General features: G+C 45.7%; 1 protein-coding gene across 1 annotated transcript in view; it reads right to left on the bottom strand.

The window, feature by feature from the left end:
- PLEKHG4B (pleckstrin homology and RhoGEF domain containing G4B) overlaps positions 1 to 16,131 on the bottom strand; it is a 137,212-nt gene that overhangs the window by 35,614 nt on the left and 85,467 nt on the right. Inside the window, exons 10-14 of the mRNA XM_060247742.1 lie at positions 14,875 to 15,017; positions 13,545 to 13,683; positions 12,571 to 12,693; positions 11,092 to 11,256; positions 9,522 to 10,408 (exon numbers count right to left, since the gene is read on the bottom strand). Of these exons, the coding sequence (XP_060103725.1) occupies positions 9,522 to 10,408; positions 11,092 to 11,256; positions 12,571 to 12,693; positions 13,545 to 13,683; positions 14,875 to 15,017 (1,457 nt within the window). The remainder of the gene's footprint in view (positions 1 to 9,521; positions 10,409 to 11,091; positions 11,257 to 12,570; positions 12,694 to 13,544; positions 13,684 to 14,874; positions 15,018 to 16,131) is intronic.

Here is a 16,131-nt window from a genome sequence, read left to right as displayed (position 1 = left end):
CCAACACTCTACATGCCCCCCCCCCCTTATCTGAAGATGCATGAAAGAGCAAGAAGGATCTTGGGGGGGGGCACAGTGGGAGGGCTTCTAGTGTCTTGGCCCCACTGATGGACCTCCCGATGGCACCTGGGTTTTTGGCCACTGTGTGCCACTGAGTGTTGGACTGGATGGGCCATTGGCCTGATCCAACATGGCTTCTCTTATGTTCTCTTAAAGATGACTTGATCAAGTGTAAAAGAAGGAAAGGTATGCCTCTATGAAAAAGAAACAGGAACTTGTACTATGAGATGAGCTAGATTCAATTCCAGTAGTAGAAGAAGAAGACCGCAGATTTATAACCCACCCTTATCTCTGAACAGAGACTCAGAGCGGTTTACAATCTCCTTTCCCTTCCTCCCCCACAACAGACATCCTGTGAGGCTGAGAGAGCTCTCACAGTAGCTGCCCTTTTAAGGACAACTCTTGTGAAAGTCACGGCCATTCCAGCAGCTGCAAGTGGAGGAGTGGGGAATCAAACCTGGTTCTCTCAGATAAGAGTCTGCGCACTTAAGCACTACACCAAACTGGCTATTACCACACCACGACACCACTAGAAACACATCACTAGCACCTAGGAGCCCAACAATGTTTCCAGGGTGGGAGCTTTTGAGAATCAAAGCTCTCTTCATCAGATACAAGTAGGAATGGAAAACCCAGAGCCCTTATATTCAACCTGAAGGTGGGAGGGGTGTGGCAAAGAAAAAACAGGTTTCTTACCTGTAACTGGTGATCTTCGAGTGGTCATCTGTGCAGATGCAACACCCCTCCCATTCTCATAATAGGATGTAAGAACTTGGGATCTCCATTCCTACATGTACCTGACAAAGGGCACCTCAGTTCTCGAAAACTTCTACTTTAGAAACCTCGTTGGTCTCAAAGGTGCTACTGGACTTACCGCATTTTTCGGACCATAAGGCGCTCCGGACTATAGGACGCACCTTCCTCCTGGGGGGCGATCCGCCGCCTCCGCCTCCGATCCTGGCGCTTCCCCCGCGCCTCCCTGCCTGGCTCCAGCTTCTTCCAGCAAGCGCTGGGATCGCTCCACGCTGCCCCCACCGCAAACCCAGCGCTTCACGAGCGCCGGCTGCAGAGAGGGCAGCGTGCTTCCTCTGTGCCTGTCTGGCTGGCTCCAGCTCTGACGCTTAAAGCAAGCGCCAGGATCGCTCCCTCTGCCCTCCGATCCCAGCGCTTGCTTTAAGCATCAGAGCTGAAGCCAGGCAGACAGGCATGGAGGAAGCACCCACCCCCTCCGCAAGCCCAGCGCTTCGCGAGCACCAGCTACGGAGAGGGCAGCATGCTTCCTCCGTGCCTGTCTGCCTGGCTCCAGCTCTGACGCTTACAGCAAGCGCCAGGATTCGCTCCCTCCACCCTCCGATCCCAGCGCTTGCTTTAAGCATCAGAGCTGGAGCCAGGCAGACAGGCACGGAGGAAGCACGCTGCCCCCTCCACAGCCGGCGCTCGCGAAGCGCTGGGTTTGCGGAGGGGGCGGGTGCTTCCTCCGTGCCTGTCTGCCTGGCTTCAGCTCTGATGCTTAAAGCAAGCGCTGGGATCGGAGGGCGGAGGGAGTGATCCTGGCACTTGCTGTAAGCGTCAAAACTGGAGCTAGGCAGACAGGCACGGAGGAAGCACGCTGCCCTCTCCGCAGCTGGCACTCGCGAAGTGCTGGGTTTGTGGTGGGGGCAGCATGGAGCAATCCCAGCGCTTGCTGGAAGAAGCTGGAGACAGGCAGGCAGGCACGGGGGAAGCGCCGGGATCGGAGGCGGAGGCAATGGATCACCCCGCCCCCCCGGAGAAAGGTACCTTCGCTCCATAAGACGTACACAGTTTCCCCCCATTTTGGGTGGGGGGGAAGTGCGTCTTATGGTCCGAAAAATACGGTAATTCTAGCTCTGCAGACCAACACAGTTACCCACCTGAAACTGTTCTGAGATGGTACTGCTTGAGTAGCCATAGGAAGAACTCATGGTGTACCTTGTAATGATGTTGCAAACACCACATTTGACATTACCCTGCCAAAATAACTGTTCCCCTTGCAACATCACATGCATCAACAGGTGCGCTTGCTGGGAGCAAAAATCACAGGTTCCCCATCAGTGGTGTTTAATAATGGCAGATGTGCTTGGTGTCAGAAACCCCTTCAACAAATTGTGACAGCCAAATTGCACCTCCTGCACCATTGAAAAAACCACTCATCTTACATAGGTAACTAGGATAAGCATAAGAATTAGATCAAGATGAGCAGCTGTGTTTGTCCGGAAAAAAAAGAAAAGAGGTAGAGTCCAGGAGCACCTTAAAGACTAACAAAATTTGTGGCAGGGGATGAGTTTCACTTCTTCGGAACACAAAAACTCGTCCTCTGCCACACGTTGTTAGCCTTGATGGTGTTACTGGACTCTTGAGCTTTTCTGCTGCATGAGCTTCAAATTTAAAAAGAGAGAATATTTCTAAATGCCACTGGATGCTTATACACTGGGATTTCCTCCTTGAATGGACAGCAGCAAGCCCCCACTTTCAAAGGGACCATCCGTGTGACACCATGTTTCTTCCCAGCATGATTTGTAGGCTTCCTGGGGCTTTCGCCTTTGAACTGGATCAAAGGAAAGCCTCACTTGGTCCATCTCAAAACAGGAACCAGGGGATTACCAGTTCAGGGAGGGGGGCAGAGCAGACAAATTCTGTATTTCATCCCCCACCTCTTTAGCCCCTTAAATTAGCTTTTTCCTTTCACAGCTGAGCCAAGAACAGCTTTCCTTCTGTCTTATGAACTGTCTTCTGGTTTTATGGGGGAGGGAGCTGTTTTCAATTGTGCTGCAAACTGCCATGGTCAAAAGGCAGCCAACAAATTTACTGAATGAATAACTTTTGAGTCCAGTGGCATCTTTGAGAACAATCACGTTTAACTCTGGCTGTAAGCTTTTGTGTGCATCGATTCATGTGTATCTGATGAAGTGTGTGCATGCACACATGAGAGCTTATATCCCAAAGAAAACTTCATTGATCTTAGAGGTATCACCAGACTTAAACTTTGTTCTGAATGTTTCCTGTGACCAAAGTATTTAGCATTTACCGATGACTAAGAGGGTTGAATTCTTCTATGTAATTTTTGCACTCATTTAACATTCAGTATTAGTACCAGGGTGGAATTCTAGCAGGAGCTCCTTTGCATATTAGGCCGCACCCCCCGATGTAGCCAATCCTTCAAGAGCTTTAAAAAAAGAGCCTAGTAAGCTCTTGGAGGATTGGCTACATCAGGGGCTTGTGACCTAATATGCAAAGGAGCTCCTGCTAGAATTCTACCCCTGATTAATACTTATGCTTTGCTTCACCTCTGAATATATCCAGATTGCTAAAAGTCAGTGGAAGATCTGACAGAAGGAATACAGAAGGAATACACAATACTTTATGGATAAAAACACACACACACAAACATATTTCAAAGGTTCAGCATGTTATTAGAGACATTATTAGAGACAGTTTACTTAAGAATATGAGAAGATTTAATGATTTCATAACTTGTCAAGAGATGTTGAATTCTCAAGGGAAAATTAAATCGTGGCAAAAAATAGAAGGGGGGAAATTAAGCGAATGATATATCTTCAAGACTCAAGGAAGCTATCCATGACTATAGAGGTCTATTGAGAGAGTTAACAGACTTTGAAAAAATAATAACTCAGCAAAAGGACCACTTGTGGGGAAGAATTTACAAACTTTTAGTCAACAATGGGAAAATCTATGGACAAGAGCTATTAAATTTAATGCCTGTCAGGCATTAAAGTTGGTACAAAATGTTTTTCGTTGGTATATAACTCCTAAAAATATTAAGATGGACCAGAGTTACTTAGATGTCTGTTGGAAATGTAAAGAGGTGGAAGGTTCCTTCTACCACATGTGGTGGACTTTATTTCTGTGTTACCACTACTTCTAGATAAGAGATGTAATCTTGGAAGGCACGTATGGTTGTGCTATTGACTGTACCTCAGCTTATTTAGAAAGCTTGTTTAAATTTAAATAGTTAATGCATGTTGAATTTGGGGATAAATAGCAGGGCTTTTTTTGTAGCAGGAACTCCTTTGCATATTAGGTCACACACCCCTGATGTAGCCAACCCTCCAAGAGCTTACAGGGCTCTTAGAACAGGGCATACTGTAAGCTTCAGGATGATTGGCTACATCATGGGGGTGTGGTCTAATATGCAAAGGAGTTCCCGCTACAAAAAAAGCTCTGATAAATAGTAATAGAAGACAACTTTGATAATAGTCAAGGGAATAATTATGTTTAGAAGAAATTACTGTATTAGAAGACTGGAGTAGATTTGTATTGTCACAATAATAACTGAATGTATTGTTGGTGTTATGTTTGGGTTGCTTTGAGACGGAAGAAGGGGTAGACACTTTATGTTATTTTCTTTTCCTTAACCTTCCCTTTCCTTAACCTTTATGTTATTTTCTTTTCCTTAACCTTAATTTTTGTATCCTATAAAACAAAATAAAAATATTTGAGACCAAATTGCTACAAGTCAATCCTATAGCACTGTCTACTGGATGTCCCACTCTGATTATATTGATCATTGTGTGTTCTCTACCTTGAGTCCCAGTGAGAAGAAAGGAGGTCTATTAATAATGCAAACAAACAAACAAACAAATAACAGCCCTTTGCCCAGAAAAAGCACAGTTCTTGCAGACTACAGCATGAAAATACCCGTGGGGTGAAAACTACTGGGAAAAGGTTTCTGCCAAGAAAGGAGGAGTCAGGTACTGTGGAGACCTTAAGAGTGACTCAAAATAGAAACTGGGGTGGGGGGAGGGAGGAAGGGAGCAAACAGAAACAAGGGGAAAAAATTTGGTGATGAGAGATTTACAAAAAAAAAAGGGGAAAGTTGTCCTATTACAACCTCAGACTTTTAAGTCGCAAAAAGAAATGTTTGGGAAAACAAGATACCTTACCTGTAAGTGTTTCTCTTCATCAGTGGTTCAGTAAAGGTAAAGGTAGTCCCCTGTGCAAGCACCAGTCGTTTCCGACTCTGGGGTGACATCGCATCGCAACGTTTTCACAGAGAACTTTTTATGGGGTGGTTTGCCGTTGCCTTCTCCAGTCATCTACACTTTCCCCCCAGCAAGCTGGGTACTCATTTTACCAACCTCGGAAGGATGGAAGGCTGAGTCAACCTCGAGCCAGCTACCTGAACCCAGCTTCTGCTGGGATTGAACTCAAGTCGTGAGCAGAGAGCTCGGACTGCAGCACTGCATACATATGGCCCTGGGCAGGCCACTTGGTGGGAAACTCTTCTCAGACCGGTGTGACATCGGCTTGTAGCAGCATTTGGTGCCTGTCTGTGGCCAGTCTTTCTCAGTATGCAGTGCCCTTCCTAACTCCTCAGGAGGAGATCTTTCACAATGCCCACAATATGATATTTTTAGCTGGAAATGCTGGTGACTGAACCTGGGACCTTCTGCAGGCCAAGGAAATTCTCTACCAATGAGCCATGCTCCCTTCCCTACATGAGGCTGCCTTGTACTGAATCTGAATCTTGGTCCATCAAAGTCAGTACTGTCTACTTGGACTGGCAATGGCTTTCCAGGGTCTCAGGCAGAGGCTTTTCACATTATAGAATCCTAGAGTTGGAAGGGATCTCCAGGGTCATCTAGTCCAACCGCACAATGCAGGAAACTCACAAATACCTCTCCCTAAATTCACAGGATCCTCATTGCTGTCAGATGGCCATCTAGCCTCTGTTTAAAAACCTCCGAGGAAGGAGAACCCACCACCTCCTGAGGAAGCCTGTTCCACTGAGGAACTGCTCTAAAGGTCAGGAGGTTCCTCCTAGAGAGCCGGAAACTCTCTTGATTTAATTTTGATTTATATATCACTTTATATTTTCAGCTGGAGATGCCTGAGACTGAACCTGGGACCTTTTGCTCTTCCACTGAACCACCGTCCCTCCCAAGTACTGACTTGGGCCTATACTGGATTCAGCAACTGGCTCATTCACGGCAAGCCCTTTGGCTTGTGTCTGTGATCACACCCCAGAAGAGGACAGGAAAGGAAGGCACCTGTGGACCAGTGAACCAAGAGACTTCTCCAGAGCACAGACACTGCTGCAGGAGGGATTCTGGTCAAGAAGGCCAGTCAGCTGGGGAGCCCTGTTGGTGACACTTGCATGGACCCCGCTTGAAGAAATGTATGTTGCGGGGAAAGCTTTTTGGTACTTTAGTGGGAAGAACATAAGAGAAGCCATGTTGGATCAGGCCAATGGCCTATCCAGTCCAACACTCTGTGTTACATAAGAACATAAGAGAAGCCATGTTGGATCAGGCCAATGGCCCATCCAGTCCAACACTCTGTATCACATAAGAACATAAGAGAAGCCCTGTTGGATCAGGCCAGTGGCCCATCCAGTCCAACACTCTGTGTCACATAAGAACATAAGAGAAGCCATGTTGGATCAGGCCAGTGGCCCATCCAGTCCAACACTCTGTATCACATAAGAACATAAGAGAAGCCATATTGAATCAGGCCAATGGCCCATCCAGTCCAACACTCTGTGTCACATAAGAACATAAGAGAAGCCATGTTGGATCAGGCCAGTGGCCCATCCAGTCCAACACTCTGTATCACATAAGAACATAAGAGAAGCCATATTGAATCAGGCCAATGGCCCATCCAGTCCAACACTCTGTGTCACATAAGAACATAAGAGAAGCCATGTTGGATCAGGCCAATGGCCCATCCAGTCCAACACTCTGTGTCACATAAGAACATAAGAGAAGCCATGTTGGATCAGGCCAATGGCCCATCCAGTCCAACACTCTGTGTCACATAAGAACGTAAGGGAAGCCATGTTGGATCAGGCCAGTGGCCCAAACAATCCAACACTCTGTGTCATTTAAGAACATAAGAGAAGCCCTGTTGGATCAGGCCAGTGGCCCATCCAGTCCAACACTCTGTGTCACATAAGAACATAAGAGAAGCCCTGTTGGATCAGGCCAATGGCCCATCCAGTCCAACACTCTGTGTCACATAAGAACATAAGAGAAGCCATGTTGGATCAGGCCAGTGGCCCATCCAGTCCAACACTCTGTATCACACAGTGGCCAAAAATTTATATATATATATACATATACATATACACACACACACTGTGGCTAATAGCCACTGATGGACCTCTGCTCCATATTTTCATCTAACCTCCTCTTGAAGCTGGCTATGTTTGTAGCCGCCACCACCTCCTGTGGCAGTGAATTCCACATGTTAATCACCCTTTGGGTGTAGAAGTACCTGGTACTTTAGTGGTAAAAAGTGTTCAAAATTAAATTTAAAAATAAAACACGGAGGCCAAAGTAAAAGTCTGCAGTGGGCCATTATGTTTCATGCAATTATATCAGTTATCTGGGCATCGTGAGAATTTTTAGGACAGAATACATTTTCCATCTATTGTGTGTGTGTGGGGGGGGGATGTTATAGCATCAAGTGGTCATTTCTCTAAAAAGTGTATGTTTAAATCCAAACATGTGAATATCAGCATTCTCTTCCACTTTAGTGATATTCAAGCATTTGTCAGTTTCACACATGCTGAATAACACACTTTCCATCCACTTTCATTCCGCTGGACGTTACTGTGTGAAATAGCAAAATATGCTTGCAAAAATTGCTAAAGTTCATTGAAAGGGTATTATTCAATGTCAAAGGAGGATTTATCAACAACTGACAAACAGAATGCTGGATGTCTGGCACCATCTAAGCGTGTTGGGGAGTGTTCACATATCCATGCTGTATTCTATCATCAAATATTTGCAAATCAAGAAACACCAGAGATTGCTACAGATTTTAACTACTCTCTAATTTAAAAGTGGAAGGACAAAATGTGCAAACCCGTCTCCAATGTCATCAAATTCATATACCAACCTACATATCCTGCATTATGGGCACGGAGTTCTTGCTCCTGAAGACACCCCATTCACTTCATGGAGGGGGGCACATTCGCCCTTCCTCTGGAGTGAGTGAAAACGCAAAAAACGAACCGAGATAAATCCCGGGGAAACACAAGTTCAGTATAACGGTTAATTTCAGGAACAGAGTTGAACATGTGATAAGAACCCAATGTGAAATTCGCTGTGGATGCTCTTTCTCCCCTCCTCTTGGTAGTATTACAGGCCTAGAAACTCAGCTGCGTCTTCCTGAACTCAGAGCTTTCCTTGTAGAAAAAGCCCAGCAGGAATCATTTGCCTAGTAAGACACAAACCCCGACATAACCATTGTTTCACACAGGGCTTTTTTTGAAGAAAAAGCCCAGCAAGAATTCATTTGTATATTACAGGGGTGGCCAAGGGTAGCTCTCCAGATGTTTTTGCCTACAACTCCCATCAGCCCCAGCCAGCATGGCCAATGACTGGGGCTGATGGGAGTTGTAGGCAAAAAACATCTGGAGAGCTACCCTTGGCCACCCCTGGTATATTAGACCACATCCCTGACACCAAGATATCTGGAACTGCATTCCTGCTCAAAAGAAGCCCTGCCTGAACTTAATGATGGCATGAAATCTGTTCCCTCAGTGGCTCTGAGAACAAAACTACTGCTCGCTTAATCTTTCAAGCTCAGATCCAAAATTATGTTTTCAGGGCCGGATTAACCATCAGGCCAAGTAAACACTGGCCTATGGGCACCTGGCCAGCTTCCCCTCCCACCCTCCCCCCAGTTTCCCCCCTGCTTAAAGCCTGCACACGCAGCCAGCAACTGAGCCGCTCTTTGCCCGACTTGCCTGGTGCGGCTACTGCTGGTGTAGTTGCCAAGTTTGCCTCTCTCTGCCTCTCCCCCGCAGCTTTGTCAAAGGGGCTTTTGGGGAAGTGCCTGCAGGCTGCAGTGGAGACCATGGGTGGCGGGGCGGGCCCTCCAACTCTGAGATAATTTGCAAGGGGGCCCCCGAGATTTTGACTGCCTAGGGGCCTCCACAGGGTTTAATCCAGCATAATGTTTTTTGAATTATAAGCTGTTCTGAGAGCTTCATGGAGCCATAATACACATAGACCCATGAAGCTGCCTTATATGGAATCAGACCTTTGGTCAATCAAAGTATCGTTCACTCAGATTGGTGGCAGCTCTCCAGGAACTCAGGTGGAGTGCAGGCTTTTCCCATCACCTCCTACCTGGACATTTTAACTGGGGATTGAACCTGAGACCTTCTGCATGCCCAGCATGATGGCTAGATATAAATGTTAGAATATAAATACATTAAAATAATTGACAATTCCTCTAATATGTTGCTTAGTGCACACTGCAATGCTAAAAAAGAAAAAGTGTCATCTTTGGTGAAGGAACCTTAATCCGCCACCCATACAGAGATGGTACAACATTTGTTGTTAGTTTAAACAATTAAAAGTAAGACAGTTAGGAGACTAGAAATCTTTAATTTGCTAGCACTCTCACGAGAGCATGCTTAAAGCTTTCTACCCCTTCCGAGGTTGCAGTACGTTGCTGCCAGCTCTCACCTTCCCGCTCTTTTTCTTTCTTCTTCTTCTTCTGCCACGTGGTGAATTCGTGACGGAGACGATAGGCTCCGATTCCTGCCAACCAAAGGGCTTTTAACAGTGGAGCGCTGCGTGTGCCTCTTCTCTGCGGCGACATTACTGGCCACCTCCAGTCCTCTGATGTAAACGCCGGTGTATCCCAGGTGGTGATCTTCACGGTGGCTGCTCTCGTGTCGGGTCAGTTCAAAACTCTGTGTCTTCTTCATGATCTTCTTTAGCGGGTGTTTCCTGTGACGGGTGGTGGGGGTTTGGACTGGCTCAGAGTGGCAGGTGGAGATGCTGTCCAAATCCTCTGAAGCACAGCTAGTCCTTCGAAACCTACCCAGCAGTGGAGTGCGCACTTGTGACTGGGAAGGGTAAACAGGAGAAAACACCTCTGTGCTTTGAGTTCCATCCCTCTGATTTACAAAAGGAGAGGCGCCATCTGTTAGGCTGCCCTGCTGAAATGTACAAAGTGACTTTGTGTCCCAGAGGTTATCATCAGGGCTAGTGGTGGGGCAGTGCTGAGTTCCAGGTTCGTTTCCCAGGCCGTGGCTACCCCTTTGGCCAGCTTCCTGGAGTGCCCTGGTGGTTTCTTCTGGGCTGGAACCTCTAAGTGCTTCAGAAAGGACCTCTTCTAAGTGGTGCTTGGCCTGCTGGCATTGCAGCCATAAGATATTCCACCGCTTTAGTTCTTCTTTGCTACCCAGGGCGATGATAACCTCGTTGACTCTCTGAAAGTTTTCTGCAGAAACCTTTGTCGCTTCCTGGTGGTAACTCTGAAGACAATGAATTGCTGACTGGGAATATTTGGCTTCCGCTGAAAGATGCTCAAGGTACTCGTTACAATGAAGCATCCACTTGTGAGCCTGGGAAAGAATCAAGGCCAAAAAAATGATTTAATGAAGGATACTATTACACTGGTAGTCATTAATTAACTTTTTGTGGGTTTGTGCAGCAGCCGTGCCCTGACCTGGACAGCCCCAGAACAGCCAGATCTCAGCCCTAGTTACCCTATCCTCTGGGGTCACCCCAGCAGTGGGGAGAAAAGGGGACATCTTGGCCTCTGAGGGTTGATGAGTTTCACGAGATGGCTTCACAGGAAAAACTGGGACCGATTTCACACTAGGTTTGTCCCTTGTGCTCCTGGCACTACTCTCGGTTTTTACACAAGCTGCCCCGCAGCTGCGAGTTTGCCTGCCGTTTTTCCACAGCAAGCGACATCCTCTTACAAGCGGTTTCTGCTTGCCACTGAAAAGCAGCAGGCTAATTCACAGCTCCAGGGCAGCTTGTGCGAAAACCAAGAGAAGCGCCAGGGGCAAAACGGCTCTCCACCCAGAACAAGCCCTAGTGCAAAATCGGTCTGGATGATTTTTTGGAGATTGTAAATTAAGAGGGTGGACAAATATTTTTCTCTCAAATCAGACCAGATTCCACACTCCAATCAAAGCTGTTCTAAGGACTCAAGCTGGCCAAATCTACATTTACAAACTCCCCCGATTTACAAAATCCTTCCCCCGATGCGAGAGGACAACCTCAAACCTTTTCTTACCGTTTCATAAAATTCATACAACTTGATCAGCTTCTCCAGCTCCCTTCTCCTCTTCTCTGTCTGAATGGTGATGTTGTTCAGATATCTGCTGAAGGTCTGAAATTCCTCCTCAGAGCTTAAAGCAGAATTCTCCTCGATGAGTTCCAGTCCCTTCTGGGAGTATTGCTGCAGTACAAAACAAGAAACACGGCACTGGCTTTTCTTCATGACCCAAGCTGGGTTTGGGTTTGTTTTTTGTTTCGCCGTTGCTTAAGGAAAGGGCGATGGATCTGTGGACTGGAGAACATTGTTCCCAATTCTTGGAAGAGGCTGGACAGTGTTTTGTAGAGAAGAACATGTTAAACCTTCAAAGATGATATTTTGCGACCAAGTGGCACCATGCGCTTCAGTTATATCAAGGTGAACAATATGAGGTGCGGAAGACCCAGAAGGTTCAATTATGGGCTCTGTGAACTGTTCTCTCTGCACTGCCGGTTCTTGGCTCTACAACGTGGGTCTGCAACATGGTGCCCAGCGACTCCATGGTGCTCACTGACACTTTTTCCAGTGCCCACCAAACGTTTTTAGAATGTGAGTGGGGTCAGGTGGGGCTACTGATTGGCGGATTATTAAAAACATTGCTTGGGCAGCAGCTGCCACCACAGCACAAGATCTTCACTGTGTGGGGCAACCATTTTGTTGCTGGCTCCACCTCCAGCGGCAGCCATTTATGGCAGCCATTTTGTGGCTGCATGATGCCCACCACACAAAGATGCTCACAGGCTCAAAAAGACCGGAGATCCCTGCGCTACACCTTTTGGGTACTTTCCCTCTACTTGGCAAAGTCAAGACTAGCTCCCTCAGAATTTACAGACTCATTGGCTAAACAAAACTCATTGGCTAAACAGAACGGCTGCTTGCACAATGAGCCAAGAGTGTACCTGTGTCTGCCCAGCATTTGCACAATATGTGCTTAGAACAGAGTACTTGTTACTAGTCAAAACTAACATCCCCACTTATTTGGACAATTAAGGCTAATGCTTCACTTCTCTGTGTCTTGAAGATTGGGGAGCATTTTTATACCTCAAACAGATGCCTAGAAGAAGAAGAAGAAGAAGAAGAAGAAGAAGAAGATATTGGATTTATATCCCGCCCTCCACTCCGAAGAGTCTCAGAGCGGCTCACAATCTCCTTTCCCTTCCTCCCCCACAACAAACACCCTGTGAGGTGGGTGGGGCTGAGAGGGCTCTCACAGCTGCTGCCCTTTCAAGAACAACAAAAGGAGCTCCCTTGCATAGCTCAACTGTCTAAGGATAATTTGGAAGACAGTTGTTTATTTAAATGCTTGTAAAATCTCTTCCAACAAGAAGCAGTGATGTTAACTAACAGTCCTATCCTATTAAAAGTTTGGAAATATAACTTTTTATTTGCAAGGCTGCTTCAGCTACACAAGGAATTTAAGTAAGCAAATGAAAAAGGTGTCCTGAAGCAGTAGCGTACCATTGCTCTGTCATGGAAACCTTGGAATTCTTCCTGCTTCATTTTCACTTTTTCAGGGGAAAACTGTTCTTGGTCCAATGGGCTGAGATACCTCTTGCTCTCATTTTCAAACCAAATTTTTATCTATAAAGAATGCATCTAAAATTAATAAGCAATTTATCCAAACATCCTTTAGCAAAAAAAAGAAAAAGAGAGAGTAGCTGTACAAAAGTAATTTTTAATTCGCTTTATAAAAAGAAAACACAACTCCTGTCTCTCCTAAACTGATCATGTATATTTCTATAACTTTCATGGGCAACTTTTCATTTGTAACTTTCAGCCTCACACATAAAGGCACATGAGTACACCTGACATACACACCTTTTCTCCAATTTTTAACCTGTGTATAATAGGTAGGGAGGATGAGGGGGAAGCACAAAGACCTGCTGTGGTCGCCTCTCACCCTTCTTTCCTGCTCTGCCAGGTCAGGGGCCCTGAATTCAGTTTTGTTAGGTTTTGTGACGACTCTGTTTCTGGTTGCTTCCACAGCTAGATTTGAGTCCAAGAGCACTTTTGAGACCAACAAGATTTTCAGGCTTTTGAGAGTCAAATCTCCCTATAACAATTAACAGAAAGCTCTGACTCTCAAAAGCTACCCCAAAAACCTTGTTGGTCCTGGACTTGACTCTAGCTCTTCTCTTACAAACCAACCCAGCTGCCATCTGGAACTATTTTCTTAGTTGGGTCCACATTTCTATCATCCAGATCCTTACTGCATTCTTCATTGGATGTCCTGGCCTGATGCCTAGGCAGGAGGAGGGAGGGGCTGTGCTCCAAGAAGCTCTGGAGACTTTTACAGCTGGACGGCCACAGGGGCAGGTCCTGAAATGCTAGACATCAAGCTTGGCTTCCAGTGTTCCACAAGGGCCTCTTATTTTCCTAAATAACCGTTTCAAGCCCCAGCAGACTTGGTTATAACAGTTAGTCGCACTGACCTGATCACAGCCTTCTTCAAATTTTCTCATTGCCAAGAAATTCTCCAGTTGCTGCAAGCACTTATTAGACAACAGAACCAGCCTATGAACTTCCTCATCTACTTGATTATATAGCCTCGTAGCTGTTTCCATGGCATCTCTGTTGGGGGGGAAACATAAGCACCCATCAATTCTATATTGTTGTTTTAATTCTAGACGATGCCAAAAGTTAAGTACTTCCCTGATTTTTCAAGCAGCAGCAAGGTCTGCTTACCGAAAGGGAAAGCTAAAGTTTCCGGGCCAACGGTAACAAAATGATCTCAGGCCTTCTGATCGCTAAGGAAGTATCTGTATCGTCTGCATATTGTTAAAATGAAAGCCTGGAATCAAGACAGCAGTGTCACTCGCTCCCTGCACACAACGGATTTGGGTGGCTCTCTTCCTTGAGTAGAATTCGTCCACACATCACATGACAAAGCATCTTGAGAGGGCTTTAAAAGTGGACTGCAATTCATGGTAGGGGGACCAGGAGTCTGATCTTTACAGGAACAGGTCAAAAGTTCCATTGTGCATAAGCAAACAGTTGCACATGCCTACAGGCTATGCCCTCACCGGGACTAAAACTTGAACGTCTTCCTAAAATCCTCCATCCAGAATCTTGTACGCAATTCCCTAATCAACCGAACCACCAGGCTGGAACTGACTTTGGCCACATCGGCTGTGATGTAAGAAATCAACAGTTTTATCTAATCGTCAGCAATTTTACTATTTCCTAATCAGCTTAATTATTTTAAGAGATTAACATGTCAGTCCCGCTTCTCTGCTTCACAAGAAGGCTTACACTAAATGGCAAAAAGAAACGAGCAACCATTAAACAACAAAAATAACCCTTACACTAAAAATATAGTTGCCAGCAGGGCTTTTTTTGTAGCAGGAACTCCTTTGCATATTAGGCCACACACCCCTGACGTAGCCAATCCTCCAAGAGCTTAGAGGGCTCTTCTTACAGGGCCAGGAGGATTGGCTACATCAAGGGGGTGTGGCCTAATATGCAAAGGCGCTCCTGCTGCAAAAAAAGCCACACCCCCTTCCAGCAACAACTCTCATAGGAATAAAAAGCAGTAGAATGCAGCATCAAAGTGTCAGAAAAATTCTGAGCAATCCCACAACATTACAAACACTTCTTACTAAAAAAATCAAAACCATTAGCGAGTAAATTTGTAGCCAGTCATAAAAACTGTGCAGGAGCATAATAACCAATGGATAGAAACAACAACTGGAGATGGGGGAAATTCACAAATGTTGTCAAATTAATCCATAAAACAAGAGTATCTACAAAGGATGTACCTACCGATAATCATCTGTATTGCAGAACTCCTCTTTTCGAAGCCTTGCCAAGATTGTCCCGCCCTCAAGTCTTAAGGTCACCAACAGTTCGTCTTCCAGAACCAGCTTCATCATGGTCTTGTGCTTGTGTATCAAGTCATTCGCTTCCTATAAAAATTAATGACCTTGCTCACAACTCTACAAAGAAACTGCTTCATTGGCCTTCTCCAGTTATTGCAGGGTTTTGTTATTATTTCTTTAGTATATTTTTATCCCACCTTTTTAGAGTCGTGCTAGAGCTGGCTTGTGAGAAGGCTGGGGTTTTAAATGATGTTTGAATAGAGGCAGTGTGATGCAAAGGTTGACAAATGTGGTCTCTACTTCAGCCTCCACATGACAGACTTATCCTAAGTGCATAATGGATCCAGAGGAGTTAGCCATGTTTGGGGCTTTTTTCTGAGCAGGAACGCAGTTCCGGCTGGCTTGGTGTCAGGGTGTGTGGCTTAATATGCAAATTAGTCCCTGCTGGGCTTTTTCTACAAAAAAGCCCAATGTAAAACAATGGTGATATCCGGGGGTGTGGCCTAATATGCAAAAGAGTTCCTGCTGGGCTGGTTCTACAAACAAAGCCTTGGCCATGTTAGCCTGTTGCTGCCAGAACTTTTTTTTATAGCAGGAACTCCTTTGCATATTAGGCAACACACCCTTGATGTAGCCAATCCTCCAAGAGTTTCCAGGGCTCTTCGTACAGGGCCTACCGTAAGCTCCAGGAGGATTGGCTACATCAGGGGTGTGTGGCCTAATGTGAAAAGGAGTTCCTGCTACAAAAAAAAGCCCTATAGCAAGTCCAGTAACAGTTTTAGGACTAACAAATTTAATAATAACAAATTTTATTGTAGCATAAGCTTTCAATAAACACAGTAAATAAAATTTGTTAGTCTCAAAGGTGCTACTGGACTCTCTACTATTATCCCAAGTGCTTCTTATTCTAGTACACGTGAGGGAATTTGCCACTGCTTATTTAGTGGTGTGGCTGCCTGGTGAAGTAATGATGGTGGTGAGTTCTTCTCTCCTGTAGTGCCTGGACTATATTTTACAGAAACGCCTTGCCCTCACTAGGACTTTAATGAACCCATGAAGGAACTGTGAAAAAAAAACAGTAACTTCTATTGACTTTCTTGGATACAGGCTAAAGATGTTAAGCAAGGAGTCATAGATTTTTAGTTGTTCATTCTTGTGTCCTTTTTGCTTCTCCACTCACATGGCTGCTCCAGGGCTGCAC

This window comes from Heteronotia binoei, chromosome 10 (assembly GCF_032191835.1).
Source record: "Heteronotia binoei isolate CCM8104 ecotype False Entrance Well chromosome 10, APGP_CSIRO_Hbin_v1, whole genome shotgun sequence".
Lineage (NCBI taxonomy): Eukaryota > Metazoa > Chordata > Lepidosauria > Squamata > Gekkonidae > Heteronotia > Heteronotia binoei.
This window is presented reverse-complemented; position numbering and strand designations above follow the sequence as displayed.